This window comes from Moschus berezovskii, chromosome 20 (assembly GCF_049115385.1).
Source record: "Moschus berezovskii isolate FMDL1 chromosome 20, NW_MosBer_1.0, whole genome shotgun sequence".
Lineage (NCBI taxonomy): Eukaryota > Metazoa > Chordata > Mammalia > Artiodactyla > Moschidae > Moschus > Moschus berezovskii.
In genome coordinates this window covers 21,943,543-21,957,009 of record NC_142479.1, presented here as the reverse complement: position 1 = coordinate 21,957,009, position 13,467 = coordinate 21,943,543, and the positions used below count along the sequence as shown (strand labels likewise).

At 39.5% G+C, this 13,467-nt stretch overlaps 1 protein-coding gene across 7 annotated transcripts in view; it reads left to right on the top strand.

The window, feature by feature from the left end:
* The window catches only part of TRIM37 (tripartite motif containing 37), a 152,440-nt gene that overhangs the window by 26,964 nt on the left and 112,009 nt on the right, over positions 1 to 13,467 (top strand). For all 7 annotated transcript variants that reach the window (XR_008682420.2, XR_008682427.2, XM_088828633.1 and 4 more), the window contains exons 9-11: positions 2,546 to 2,670; positions 8,324 to 8,374; positions 9,664 to 9,745. Coding sequence is in view for 5 of the 7 variants with exons in the window: in XM_088828633.1 (XP_088684759.1) it covers positions 2,546 to 2,670; positions 8,324 to 8,374; positions 9,664 to 9,745 (258 nt within the window). In the remaining 2 variants the exon portion in view is untranslated. The remainder of the gene's footprint in view (positions 1 to 2,545; positions 2,671 to 8,323; positions 8,375 to 9,663; positions 9,746 to 13,467) is intronic.

Genomic DNA, 13,467 nt, shown 5'->3' with positions numbered 1-13,467 from the left:
CTCTTTATTAAAACGTGAAACATTTTCTTCTTGTTCCTAAATGTGTCTCATAGTCTATATACAATTGGGTCTAATTTTTTAACCCTTTCTGACAATCTTTGACTTTTGGCCAGGATGTTTAGTGTGCTCATTGATTTGGTAAAGTTTGAATCTACTATCTTGCTGTCTGTTTTCTTTGTTCTGCCTGTTCTTTGTTCCTTTGTTGGGTTGTTTTTTTTTTTTTAATTTTTTTTGTTATTTTTGGGTTGAGTATTTGTTTTGTGTATTGTCATTAGTTGATGACACTGTTATCAGTAATAATAAATGTAAATAGATTGGACTTCCTTGGTAGTCCAATGGGTATGAATCCACTTGCCAGTGAAGGGGACATGGTTTAGTCCCTGGTCTAGGAAGATTCCACATGCCATGGGGCAACTAAGCCTGCATGCCACAACTACTGAGCCTGTGCTCTAGAGCCCAAGTGCCACAGCTCCTGAAGCCTGCTCACCTTGGCACCCACGCTCCACGACAAGAGAAGCAGTGAGAAGCCTGTGCACTGCAACTAGAGACTAGATCTGCTCACTGCAAGTAGATAAGGCCCGCACACAGCAATCCAGTGTTCCAGTGCAGCCAGAAATAATTAATTAAAAGAAAAAAATGAATTTCATAACCAGCATAAGAACAATATAAGAAAACAATTAAAGCCCAACTCTGTTGCAAACAGAAATGCCAAAATCTTAAAGTACTGGCAAATCAAAATCAGTAGGCTATATAGTAAAACAAGACAAGAAAGCCAGACTTGGTAGAGCCAGTCAAAGGAATGTTGCGTTATAGAAAAGCCACTTGATTGTAACTCAAGAGACTGGAGGCTAAAACCACAAGAACATGTAAGTAAAAAATGAATAGAATGGTATTAATTTTAAAGATAACATTCAGTTATATTTGATCCTCATTCGTTGCCAAATTATTCAGGAAACTAAGAGTAGAAGGAACTACCTGAACCTTATGAAAAATGTCTGTTTAAAAGTCTACCTTTGGAGGAAATGGGGTCAAAGGGATACAAATAGTATACATTCAATAAATATTTGAATAAAAGTTATAAATTTTGGTATTTATTATGATATCAATTATGTCATATCATTATTCTTGGTGAACTATAAGCAACTACCTTTTAAAAGACATAACCCAGTTGTAGTGGGTTTTATGAATATCATCCATTTGGCGCTTGATAGTGTATTAGTTTCAGAGAAGGCAGTGTCAACCACTCCAATACTCTTGCCTGGAAAATCCCATGGATGGAGGAGCCTGGTAGGCTGCAGTCCATGGGGTCGCTAAGAGTCAGACACGACTGAGCGACTTTCACTTTCGCTTTTCACTTTGATGCATTGGAGAAGGAAATGGCAACCCACTCCAATGTTCTTGCCTGGAGAATCCCAGGGACGGGGGAGCCTGGTATGCTGCCGTCTATGGGGTCGCACAGAATTGGACACGACTGAAGCGACTTAGCAGCAACAGCAGTGTATTAGTTCGCTGCTGCTGCTGCTGCTGCTGCTGCTGCTGCTAAGTCGCTTCAGTCGTGTCCGACTCTGTGCGATCCCATAGACGGCAGCCTAGGGCTTCCATAATAAAGACTAGGAGGCTTAAACAACAAATTTATTTTCTCAGTGTTCTGGAGGCTGGTAGTTCAAGATTAAGATATTGGCAGGTTTGGTTTTCCTTGAGACCTCTCTCTGGTGTGCAGATGGCTGCCTTCTCCATATGTCCTCTAAAGGACTTTTTTCCAACTGTGGTTACACTCTGAGGTACTAGTGGTTGGGCTGCAACATATGAGTTTAGGGAGGGGATACACTTCAGCCCATAGCAGGTATTTACAGAGCTGTCTCACAGCTTCATGGGTGATGTAACAAAGCTAGCAAAGCAAGCAGCTGTAGGTATGACTCCAGTTTTATACAACAGACTCTTAAGCCACAAAGCTGATGTGTGGCAGGGCTGGGACTTCAAACTGGTGGCTTGAGTACAAAATCAGTAGTCTTTTTAACTACCATGCTGATTTTGCTAAAGTTGAATGTCTCACTTTTTACCTTTAGTTTGACTTAATGTTTTCCAAATTGATAGAGGTTAAGACGTTTTTTGTGTGTTAGGTCTTAACATTTCTCAGTTTCCTGGAGTGTAATCTGAGAAATCCTTGTTTGAAGGTCATTGACTTCTAGAGGTTTGTTCATTTATATACATAATGGCTTCACTCTACCACTTTAAAATATACATATATAAGATACACAAATATTTTGTAGTTGCTTAGAATTGGATTTATGCTAATATACAGAGAGAAAAATATATTAAAATCAAATATATTTACTGAATAACTTTACTATTACAATGGGAATCAATGAACTTAGATTCTTTACTTATTCTTAACTTTCAAACCCACTTTGAAAGAATTGTTATATTTTTCCTCACATCGTTTTTTTCAGTATATAACCAAAATAACTTCCGTCTCCTTTAAGGATCCTGGGTGTGCCAGTGCACGGTCATTTTGTTTATTCAGACTTCTTTTTTCCTCACACAGTTGCGGTCTTGCAGTAAGAGTGAGTTGATATCTAAGAGCTCAGAGATCCTCATGATGTTTCAGCAAGTTCATCGAAAGCCCATGGCATCCTTTGTTACCACTCCTGTTCCACCAGACTTTATGAGGTATAACACTTTTTTTTTTTTTAACTTTATATGCACATGCATATACTTAGTTTCAAAAGAATGCTATTACTTGCTAGCAGTCTAGTGGTTAAGACTTCCTGCTTCCACTGCAGGGGTGTAGGTTCAATCTCTGGTTAGGGAACTAAGATGCTGCATGCCATACAGCCAAAAAGTTAAAAACAGAATGCTACTGCTGACAACTTGAACTCAGATAGTTCTCCTTGACCAATAAGATAAGTCTCCATTTCTTTGTGAATTAACAAATCAGATATAATACTTATATTCTGTTCAAGCACTGAATATTATTAAAAGGACTAGGTATTTGCTATTGTAAAACAGATTTGAGTCAACTAAGAATGTTCATTAATATTCTAAGGCTAACTCTTTGATAGTATGGTCAGCCATTTCGGTTTTGAAGATTCCTTTTCTGAAGTGTTCCCCCATTACCAGTGGAAGGTAACAAGTGTTGGCATAAATATCACATATTAGGAAAACGCTCTTACAGTTCAAAGTCGGGTACATGGATCTCCTATATCAGAGCCAGCTAAATTGTTTCCCCAAAATGCATATTCCTAGGCTTGTTCCCTGACAGTCTGTGGAGACAATATTTAGGAAATAATCTTGAGCTCCCTGAGTAATTCTGCAGTGAAGTTTAGGAGCCACTGATAGAGGAAAACTCCTGTGGTAATACCACTTGCAGCAATTTCTCAGGCAAGCAACTCTGCTTGACTTCTTGCATTTCAGTCTCTGTCACATCTAGTGATTGTTTTGATTTCTTTTTCCTTTTTAATTGCCCAAGGAACTCAGAACCCCAATAATCTCTTCCTTTCACTACCTTCTTTTTTGGGTAACGATAGAAGGAACTGACATTGGGGATAGGTGGGGGAGGTAGGACAAGCCTTTATAAAGAGAAAACCGCCAAGAAATATTCTTTTTTTTAAAGTCTGATAATTAAGGAGTTTTCCATGAGAAAAGGTCACTTTAGGGCCCTCTCCCTTGCCAATAAACCTTACTGTCTTACTGGAAAGTTTGGCTTTTAACTGTTGTTTTTATTCGAAATTCAGTTTATGATTTACAACATAGAAGAAGCTGATGTTCATCTGTTGCAGAATAGATCAGCAGTGAAGAGAGAGCCAAATAAGAAAGTCTAGCATTTATGGATATTAAGTTATGGAGGAACGTTTAGATGTGCAAAGCATTGGTGATTGTTTCTAAGCTTTGAGCTCATGGGACTGATTACGTCCCATCGGTTGATGATTTATGATAAAGCCACAATGAAGAGTAAAAGGTCATTAAACAGTTAATGATATTTATAATATTAAAGATAATCTCTGTGCTCAGTACTGTTGTAAGTGCTACATAGGAGACATGGAATAGGAAGTAATAATCTTTCTGGATATATATTCCATATTAAATGGTAGAGATTGTATATTAAAATCAAATACTTGTTACTCAGTTATATCAGAAATTCTAAGATGAAGTCTAGTTAGATACTGGTGTGGTTAAGATGACTTCATAGCCCGGAAAGGAATTGTGTAACAACTTGAAAGATACTTAGAATTTCTTTAGGCAGATGAGAATAGGATATGTGTGCATGAACAAAAATATGAGGATGTGAGAAGAGCTGCTATATTTGGAAGTCAGCAGAGAAATCATTTCAACCAGAATTTGAATGGCTATATTGTTTTGGGGGATTTAAGTCCTCCTTGAGCAGGGAAAATACAATTTTCAGTCCATAAAGAGTTTTCATTTCTGGGAGAAATGGTCAACTTGGGAAGAAAAACCAGTTTTTATGTAACTGGCCAGTATGTTTTCTTAAGGGAACAATAGATACTAATACTGTTCTTACTTTTGTTTATTAAGTTATGATGAAGTCTCTGATCTAAAGATTTGCAAATCAGTATTTTTCAGATTATTAAACTAGATATGTTTTGAGGCTAGCCTCTCCATATTCCATGAAGTTTCACTGATATCATGGTGAGACACATCTAGTCATCATAAAGACCAGAGTAGAAGAGGTATAGAAATAAAAGCTTGAGAAGATAAACCTGTGCCTGATTTGCAGGCAGAATGGTAACACCAGTGTGATTGTAGATAACCTCTGAATGAGTGAACATAATGTGAAAATACGAATAGTTAAAGGTGGTAGAATTGATAGAATTAGATGGTTTAGCAGTCACTGTGACTTTGTGTGTTTGTATAAAGAATGCAAAAATAAGTTTTTGAGCAAGTATTTCTACCAAATTACAAAAATTGTTCAACAAATATTTGTAAATATTTCATCTGTTCAGTGACTATTTGAATGCCAGCTGTGTCCCAGGCATGTGCCAGGTGCAAGTAGAGAGCACAGTAGAGCGTTCTTATTCTTCAGTTACGATTTAGTGAAAAAGACAGGCGATTGAGGCAGGAATAAAAAAGATGGTGACCACTGTTGAAAGGGGAAGTGTATGTGTCCTGTCTTAATGCTTCCCTATAGCGCTAATGTTACATGTGTCTGAAAAGTTTTCAGTGAAAACTATGTGTATGTAGGAGTACATCACAGTACCCTAGGATTGATCATTGTTCTCTGTGCTCTGAATGTTACTTTTTTCTCCGCAAGTGAGAGCCATACTGTACCCTCTTGGTCAGTAAGCTTTAACTTGTGGCTCAGGGGGTACAGAATTTGCTTGCAATGCAGGAGACCTGGCTTCGATCCCTGGGTCTGGAAGATCCCCTGGAGAAGGGAATGGCTATCCACTCCAGTATTCTTGCCTAGAGAATTCCATGGACTGAGGAGGCTGGTGGGCTGCAGTCTACGGGGTCACAGAAAGTAGAACACGACTGAATGACTGACATGCTTTAACTTGGGCTTTCCTGTGACTGAAACGGTAAACAATATGCCTGCAGTGCCAGAGACCCAGATCCTATCCCTAGGATCCTCTGGAGAAGGGAGTGGCTACCCACTCCAGTATTCTTACCTGGAGAATTCCATGGACATAGGAGCCTGGTGGGCTACACAGTCTGTGGGGTTGCAAAGAGTTGAATATGACTGAGTAACTAACACTTTCAGTTTCTTGTTTTAGTTTGTAAGCTTTCTGCCTCACACGATTGCAAGTTAACCGTGTCATTTCCATCCTCTGTTTTGTTTTGTGTTTTGGAGAGCCCTTTGGCTATTAATGACTGATTAAAAATATGACAGCATTAGTCTGGTCTGAGAACAAAACAATAGCAAAAATGAAGTATATCACAGTGGATATTAAGGACATGTATGAAACAGTAGAAGATCAGCAGGCAACTGGGAATTAATTGTTGAAGTCTATAGACATTATAAAGGATGTTTAGTGAGAGAACTGACCAATATTTGTGTGATCAGAAGTTGCACAAAATTACAGCCAAAAACATATTATTAATATAGTTAGTTGCTACTGCTACTGCTAAGTCACTTCAGTCGTGTCTGACTCCGTGTGACCCCATAGACGGCAGCCCACCAGGCTCCCCCGTCCCTGGGATTCTCCAGGCAAGAACACTGGAGTGGGTTGCCATTTCCTTCTCCAATGTGTGAAAGTGAAAAGTGAAAGTGAAGTCGCTCAGTCGTGTCTGACTTGTAGCGACCCCATGGACTGCAGCCTACCAGGCTCCTCTGTCCATGGGATTTTCTAGGCAAGAGTACTGGAGTGGCTTGCCATTGCCTTCTCAGAATATAGTTAGTAGTTAGTGTTAATTGCTCAGTAAGGATTAACTAGACAAAAGAATCTAAGAATGAGGATTGTGAGTCTTCTAACCTAGGAGAACAACTGCCTAGGGCTATGATTAGGCGTGCTTAGCAATAGGATACTAGCTATACAGTTAACAGTTTCCAGGCAAACTATATCTTATATCCACTTATGAAAAAGATGTGAGATGTTTAGCTGTACATACTTATCATAAAATAAAGCCTGGAGGGTTACAGTCCATAGTGTTGGAAAGAGTCAGACATGACTGATTCGACTGAGCAAGCAAAGTGTAATTAGCAGGACAGTGGCCTGTCCCTTTGTCTGTTTCTTGTAGATGTAGTTTAGTTCTCTTTGGGGAAGACTGTATGGAACTAAAGTTCCCTAGGTAACCTTGCCTTGCCAAGAAACTGTTAATTTCATCATCTTGCTTGACCCCTATGTGATTATGTATTCTAATAACATTATATACTGGAGAAGGGAATGGCAAACCACTTCAGTATTCTTGCCTTGAGAACCCCATGAACAGCATGAAAAGGCAAAAAGATAGGACAGTGAAAGATGAACTCCCCAGGTCAGTAGGTGCCCAATATGCTACTGGAGATCAGTGGAGAAATAACTCCAGAAAGAATGACGAGACAGAGCCAAAGCAAAAACAATACCCAGTTGTGGATGTGACTGGTGATAGAAGTCAAGTCCAATGCTGTAAACAGCAACATTGCATAGGAACCTGGAATGTCAGGTCCACGAATCAAGGCAAATTGGAAATGGTCAAACAGGAGATGGCAAAGAGTGAATGTCGACATTTTAGGACTCAGCGACCTAAAATGGACTGGAATGGGTGAATTTAACTCACATGCAACTGTGAAATTAAAAGATGATTGCTCCTTGGAAGAAAAGGTATGACCAACTTAGATAGCATATTAAAAAGCAGAGACATTACTTTGCCACCAAAGGTCCGTCTAGTCAAAGCCATGGTTTTTCCAGTAGTCATGTATGGATGTGAGGGTCAGACTATAAAGAAAGCTGAGTGCCGAAGAATTGATGCTTTTGAACTGTGGTGTTGGAGAAGACTCTTGAGAGTCCCTTGGACTGCAAGGAGATCCAACCAGTCCATCCTAAAGGAAATCAGTCCGAATATTCAGTGGAAGGACTGATGCTGAAGCTGAAACTCCAATACTTTGGCTACCTGATACAAAGAGCTGACTCATTTGAAAATCCCCTGATGCTGGGAAAGATTGAAGGTGGTAGGAGAAGGGGATGACAGAGGATGAGATGGTTGACGGCATCACCAACTCAATGGACATGAGTTTGAATAAACTCTGGGAGTTGGTGATGGACATGGAGGTCTAGCGTGCTTCAGTCCATCGGGTTGCAAAGAGTCAGACACAACTGAGCGACTGAACTGAACTGATAACATTATATAGATTTATTTTTTAGTAAATAATATCAAAGTATTTAGGGTCTGTCAGTATTCCTCATAATTTGTTCTGAAGGAGGAGGTTTGGGGATTTAGTATAAAATCGTTTCCTTTTGTTTCTTTTTGATTTTTTAAAACCTGTTTATATGTTTCATACTTCAGGTTCCCAGCCTAAGCACTAGTTTATTTCTTTTCCTATTTCCATGTATGCGTTGTGCTTAGTCACTCAGTTGTGTCTGATCTGACACCCCATGGACGGTAATCTGCCAGGCTCCTCTGTCCATGGGATTCTTCAGGCAAGAATACTGGAGTGGGTTGCCATTTCCTTCTCCAGGGGATCTTCCCCACCCAGGGGTTGAACCCGTGTCTCCTGCCTCTCCAGCACTGGCAGATTGTATACCACTGAGCCACCTGGGAAGCTCTTCTTAAGGACTGATTTTAGATTAATAAAAATTTCAAGATATTATTGAGAGACTTTTTTAACTAAATGAAATGTTCAACTTTAATAAGCCAAATAATTTATTTGGTTTTTGTTCCTTTTTAGTGAACTGGTACCATCTTATGATTCAGCTACTTTTGTTTTAGAGAATTTCAGGTAAGAGTTTTTGACAACTTTACTGTTTTTTATATGTGTATGTGAGTGAGAGCCAGGAAGGTGTTATTCCCTGGTTGGATACAACCTAATGAACTCTTGTCGCTCGGTGTATAGTCTTAGAAGAAACATGGTTCCTGTTAGAAACAGAGAGGTCATTTGTCAGAATTGTTTTATATCTTCTGGATAACTTGCTTCTCTAGTGTTGGAAATAGAACCCCTTCTTTTAAAGAAGAGAGTCCACTTAGCTTTTGTTAATAAAGTGAGGTGAATGGAATGGTAGAGATTGATGAGCTCTCCTACCCATCCTCAGAAACAAGAGTGGTGGGAAGAAGTCCATTTGGGCCCATTTATCTCAGTCTCAAGTGAGACACTGTGGATGAGAGGACATTATTGTAAGAAATTTGTAAGTTTTGTAACTTGCATGCTAGATCTGTTAGCTTTTAGTGCTTTTTCTGTAAGATTAAAAGCCAAGATCTTAAAACACAAAGATCCAAAGGGACTTGGCTTAAACGGCATACGGAAGTGAGGAACAAAAAATATGAGGTCTTGCCTGGGGAAGAGAAAATGCCAAGAGGTGGTAACACATCAAAGTAAGGCCAGACTGAGAATTTATACCACTTCCAATTTAATTTATGTTTTCTTACGCAATAATTTCGGAGAAGGCAATGGCAAGCCACTCCAGTACTCTTGCCTAGAAAATCCCATGGATGGAGGAGCCTGGTAGGCTGCAGTCCGTGGGGTCGCTAAGGGTCGGACACGACTGAGCGACTTCACTTTCACTTTTCACTTTCAAACATTGGAGAAGGAAATGGCAACCCACTCCAGTGTTCTTGCCTGGAGAATCCCAGAGATGGGGGAGCCTGGTGGGCTTCCATCTGTGGGGTCACACAGAGTCGGACACGACTGAAGTGACTTAGCAGCAGCAGCAGCAGCATGCAATAATTTTGTTGCTAAAATATAAATAGGTTTTCCCCACATTTCTTTACCCCTTTAATGCTGAAAAACTGCTTGTTGAAGTGGTAATTAAATTCAAGACATGTTAAGAAGGTTCTTTTTTAACCCGAAACTTAAAAGATACTGCTGAATATTTCTGTATCATTAAAATTTCTTATATTTCAGAATGTTCGTATATATACATTTATGTAGTGAACTCTTGACTTCTTCAGTCACCTTCATTTACTGGTCTAGGACATCAAATAAGTAACAGAAGTGGTTGGGTTTTGGTTTTGCCTGTTGGGACTTCACAACAGTTTTGATCTTGGGATTTGGTTGGTTTTCTTTTACTTTAGTACTTTGCGCCAGAGAGCAGATCCTGTTTACAGTCCGCCTCTTCAAGTTTCAGGACTTTGTTGGAGGTTAAAAGTTTACCCAGTAAGTTTTTCATTATTTCTCATAAATTTTGAAGTCAAGATGTTTATTTCAGGGTTCTGTCATACACTGGTTCACTTTTTTAGTGGAGAAAGGAATTAAAGTATTGAAAATTTTATGTTTCTTTATAGGATATATTGGTAAACTATAAAAAATGAATTGAGTATAAATAGTATAAACATTGGCATATTACTGAATCTTATTTCAGTAATACTATTTAGAAGAAAAGTTTCAAGAAACCACATGCATACTTATTACATTCTCTTGGTGCTTTCCAATATGTTTCTTTGACCTGTGTATTTTCTGCAGATTGGCAGGTCAGTCCAGTGATGTGATGAAAGGTGTAGTCAGTTCCCATAGCAGGAGTATAAGCAGTAGTGTATGCTTTCATCACATTATATCTAGTTGCATCTCTTTTTGTGATATTGGTGGACATTTCATATATGTTAATTCTTTGGAAGTTGCAAGATAGTGATTCTCATTTTACCTATTATTTAGTTGTCAGTATTACAGTTCATATAGAAGAGGCAAGATTCTTTTGTGTTCTTTAGAAATTTTCCGTATTCTCTGAAAGTTATTAATTAGATTTTAAAAAATATTATGAACTCATGTATTTATACTTATTTAGTCTCTTTACTTTGCCTTCTCTGTCACTTTGCTCTGACCCTAATAAATAGTCTACTAGTGACTATCATCATTAGCTTTCTTGTTGTCTTCATATATTTCATATATATATAGTCTCATATATTTCCTACTTGAAATTGGTCTTTTTATTGAAAAAGCCCTGATTTCTTTTAGTGGCAGAATTGTATTTCAGGACCAAACTGAGTGCGAGGGGTGCTCATTTCTACCAGGTTGGTCAATGTTTAGAGGCTTTCTTCATGAACAGAACTAGAAAATAACATAGGTAAATGTATGTGGAGGTTTGTGAACGGGGGTTAATATGTATGTATGTATTTAAAAATTTATTTAATAGACTAGTTTCTAAAGCAACTTTAGGTTTAACAGCAAAATTGAGTTTTAGGTTCAGTTGAGTTTCAGCAGTTTTAGGTTTAACAACAAAACTGAGTGGAAAGTACAGAGAATTCTATACACACCTTCTGGCTCCACACATGCACAGTCTCCCCAACTATCAACATGTCCTGTACAGAGTGGCATGTTTGTGGCATTTGATGAACTTACACTGACACATCACCCAAAATCCTGATTCATTCTTGATGTTATACATTTTATAGGTTTTGTTCTTTTTTGACTGCGTTGGTTCATTGTTGTGGTGCTTGGGTTTCTCTAGTTGGGGGTGCAGGCTTAGTTGTCCTGAAGCATGGACAGCTGAGTTATCTTAGTTCCCTGGCCAGGGATCAAATCCATGACGCCTGCATTGAAAGGTGGATTCTTAACCACTGGACCACCAGGGAGGTCCTTGGTATGTTTTTTTTTTTAATTTATTTTTTAATTGAAGGATAATTGCTTTACAGAATTTTATTGTTTTCTGTCAAACCTCAACATGAATCAGCCATAGGCATACATATATCCCCTCCCTTTTGAGCCTCCCTCCCATCTCCCTCCCCGTCCCATCCCTCTGGATTGCTACACAGCCCCTATTTGGGTTTCCTGAGACATACAATAAATTCCTATTGGCTGTCTATTTTACATATGATAATGTCAGTGTTTCCATGTTACTCTCATCATACATCTCACCCTCTCCTCCTCCCCTCTCCCCATAAGTCAGTTCTCTATGTCTGTTTCTCCATTGCTTTTAATTCTTCAGTACCATTTTTCTCAGTTCAGTTCAGTGCTCAGTTGTGTCCGACTGTTTGCGACCCCAAAATCACAGCACGCCAGGCCTCCCTGTCCATCACCAACTCCCGGAGTTCACGCACACCAGCCTCCATCGAGTCGGTGATGCCATCCAGCCATCTCATTCTCTGTCGTCCCCTTCTCCTCCTGCACCCAATCCCTCCCAGCCTCAGAGTCTTTTCCAGTGAGTCAGCTCTTCACACGAGGTGGCCAAAGTATTGGAATTTCAGCTTTAGCATCAGTCCTTCCAATGAACACCCAGGACTGATCTCCTTTAGAATGGACTGGTTGGATCTCCTTGCAGTCCAAGGGACTCTCAAGAGTCTTCTCCAGCACCACAGTTCAAAAGCATCAGTTCTTCAGCGATCAGCTTTCTTCACAGTCCAACTCTCACATCCATACATGACCACTGGAAAAACCATAGCCTTGACTAGACGGACCTTGGTTGGCAAAGTAATGTCTCTGCTTTTTAATATGCTATCTAGGTTGGTCATAACTTTCCTTCCAAGGAGTAAGCGTCTTTTAATTTCATGGCTGCAGTCAGCATCCACAGTGATTTTGGAGCCCCCAAAAATAAAGTCAGCCACTGTTTCCACTCTTTCCCCATCTATTTCCCATGAAGTGATGGGACCAGATGCCAAGATCTTAGTTTTCTGAATGTTGAGCTTCAAGCCAACTTTTTCACTCTCCTCTTTCAGTTTCATCAAGAGGCTTTGGAGTTCCTCTTCACTTTCTGCCCTAAGGGTGATGTCATCTGCATATCTGAGGTTATTGATATTTCTCCCAGCAATCTTGATTCCAGCTTGTGCTTTTTCCAGCCCAGTGTTCCTCATGATGTACTCGGCAGATAAGTTAAATAAGCAGGGTGACAGTATACAACCTTGACGTACTCCTTTTCCTATTTGGAAACAGTCTGTTGTTCCATGTCCAGTTCTAATTGTTGCTTCCTGACCTGCATACAGGTTTCTCAAGAGGCAGATCAGGTGGTCTGGTATTCCCATCCCTTTCAGAATTTTCCACAGTTTGTTGTGATCCACACAGTCAAAAGCTTTGGCATAGTCAGTGAAGCAGAAATAGATGTTTTTCTGGAACTCTCTTGCTTTCTCCATGATCCAGCGGATGTTGGCAGTTTGATCTCTGGTTCCTCTGCGTTTTTGAAAACCAACTTGAACATCTGGAAGTTCACAGTTCATGTATTGCTGAACCCTAGCTTGGAGAATTTTGAGCATGACTTTACTAGTGTGTGGGATGAGTGCAATTGTGCGGTAGTTTGTGCATTCTTTGGCATTGCCTCTCTTTGGGACTGGAATGAAAACTGACCTTTTCCAGTCCTGTGGCCATTGCTGAGTTTTCCAAATTTGCTGGCATATTGAGTGCAGCACTTTCACAGCATCATCTTTCAGGATTTGAAAGAGCTCCACTGGAATTCCATCACCTCCGCTAGCTTTGTTTGTAGTGATGCTTCCTAAGGCCCACTTGATTTCACATTCCAAGATGTCTGGCTCTAGGTGAGTGATCACACCATCGTGATTATCTTGGTCGTGAAGATCTTTTTTGTACAGTTCTTCTGTGTATTCTTGCCACCTCTTCTTAATATCTTCTGCTTCTGTTAGGTCCATACCATTTCTGTCCTTTATGGAGCCTATCTTTGCATGAAATATTCTCTTGGTATCTCTAATTTTCTTGAAGAGATCTCTTGTCTTTCCTATTCTGTTGTCTTCCTCTAGATTCTGTATATATGCATTAGTATGTGATATTTATCTTTCTTTCTGACTTACTTCACTCTATAATACGCTCTAGGTTTATCCACCTCATCAGAACTGACTCAAATGTGTTCCTTTTAATGGCTGAGTAATATTCCATGTGTGTATGTACCACAACTTCTTTATCCGTTCATCTGTCAGTGGACATCTAGGTTTCTTCCATGT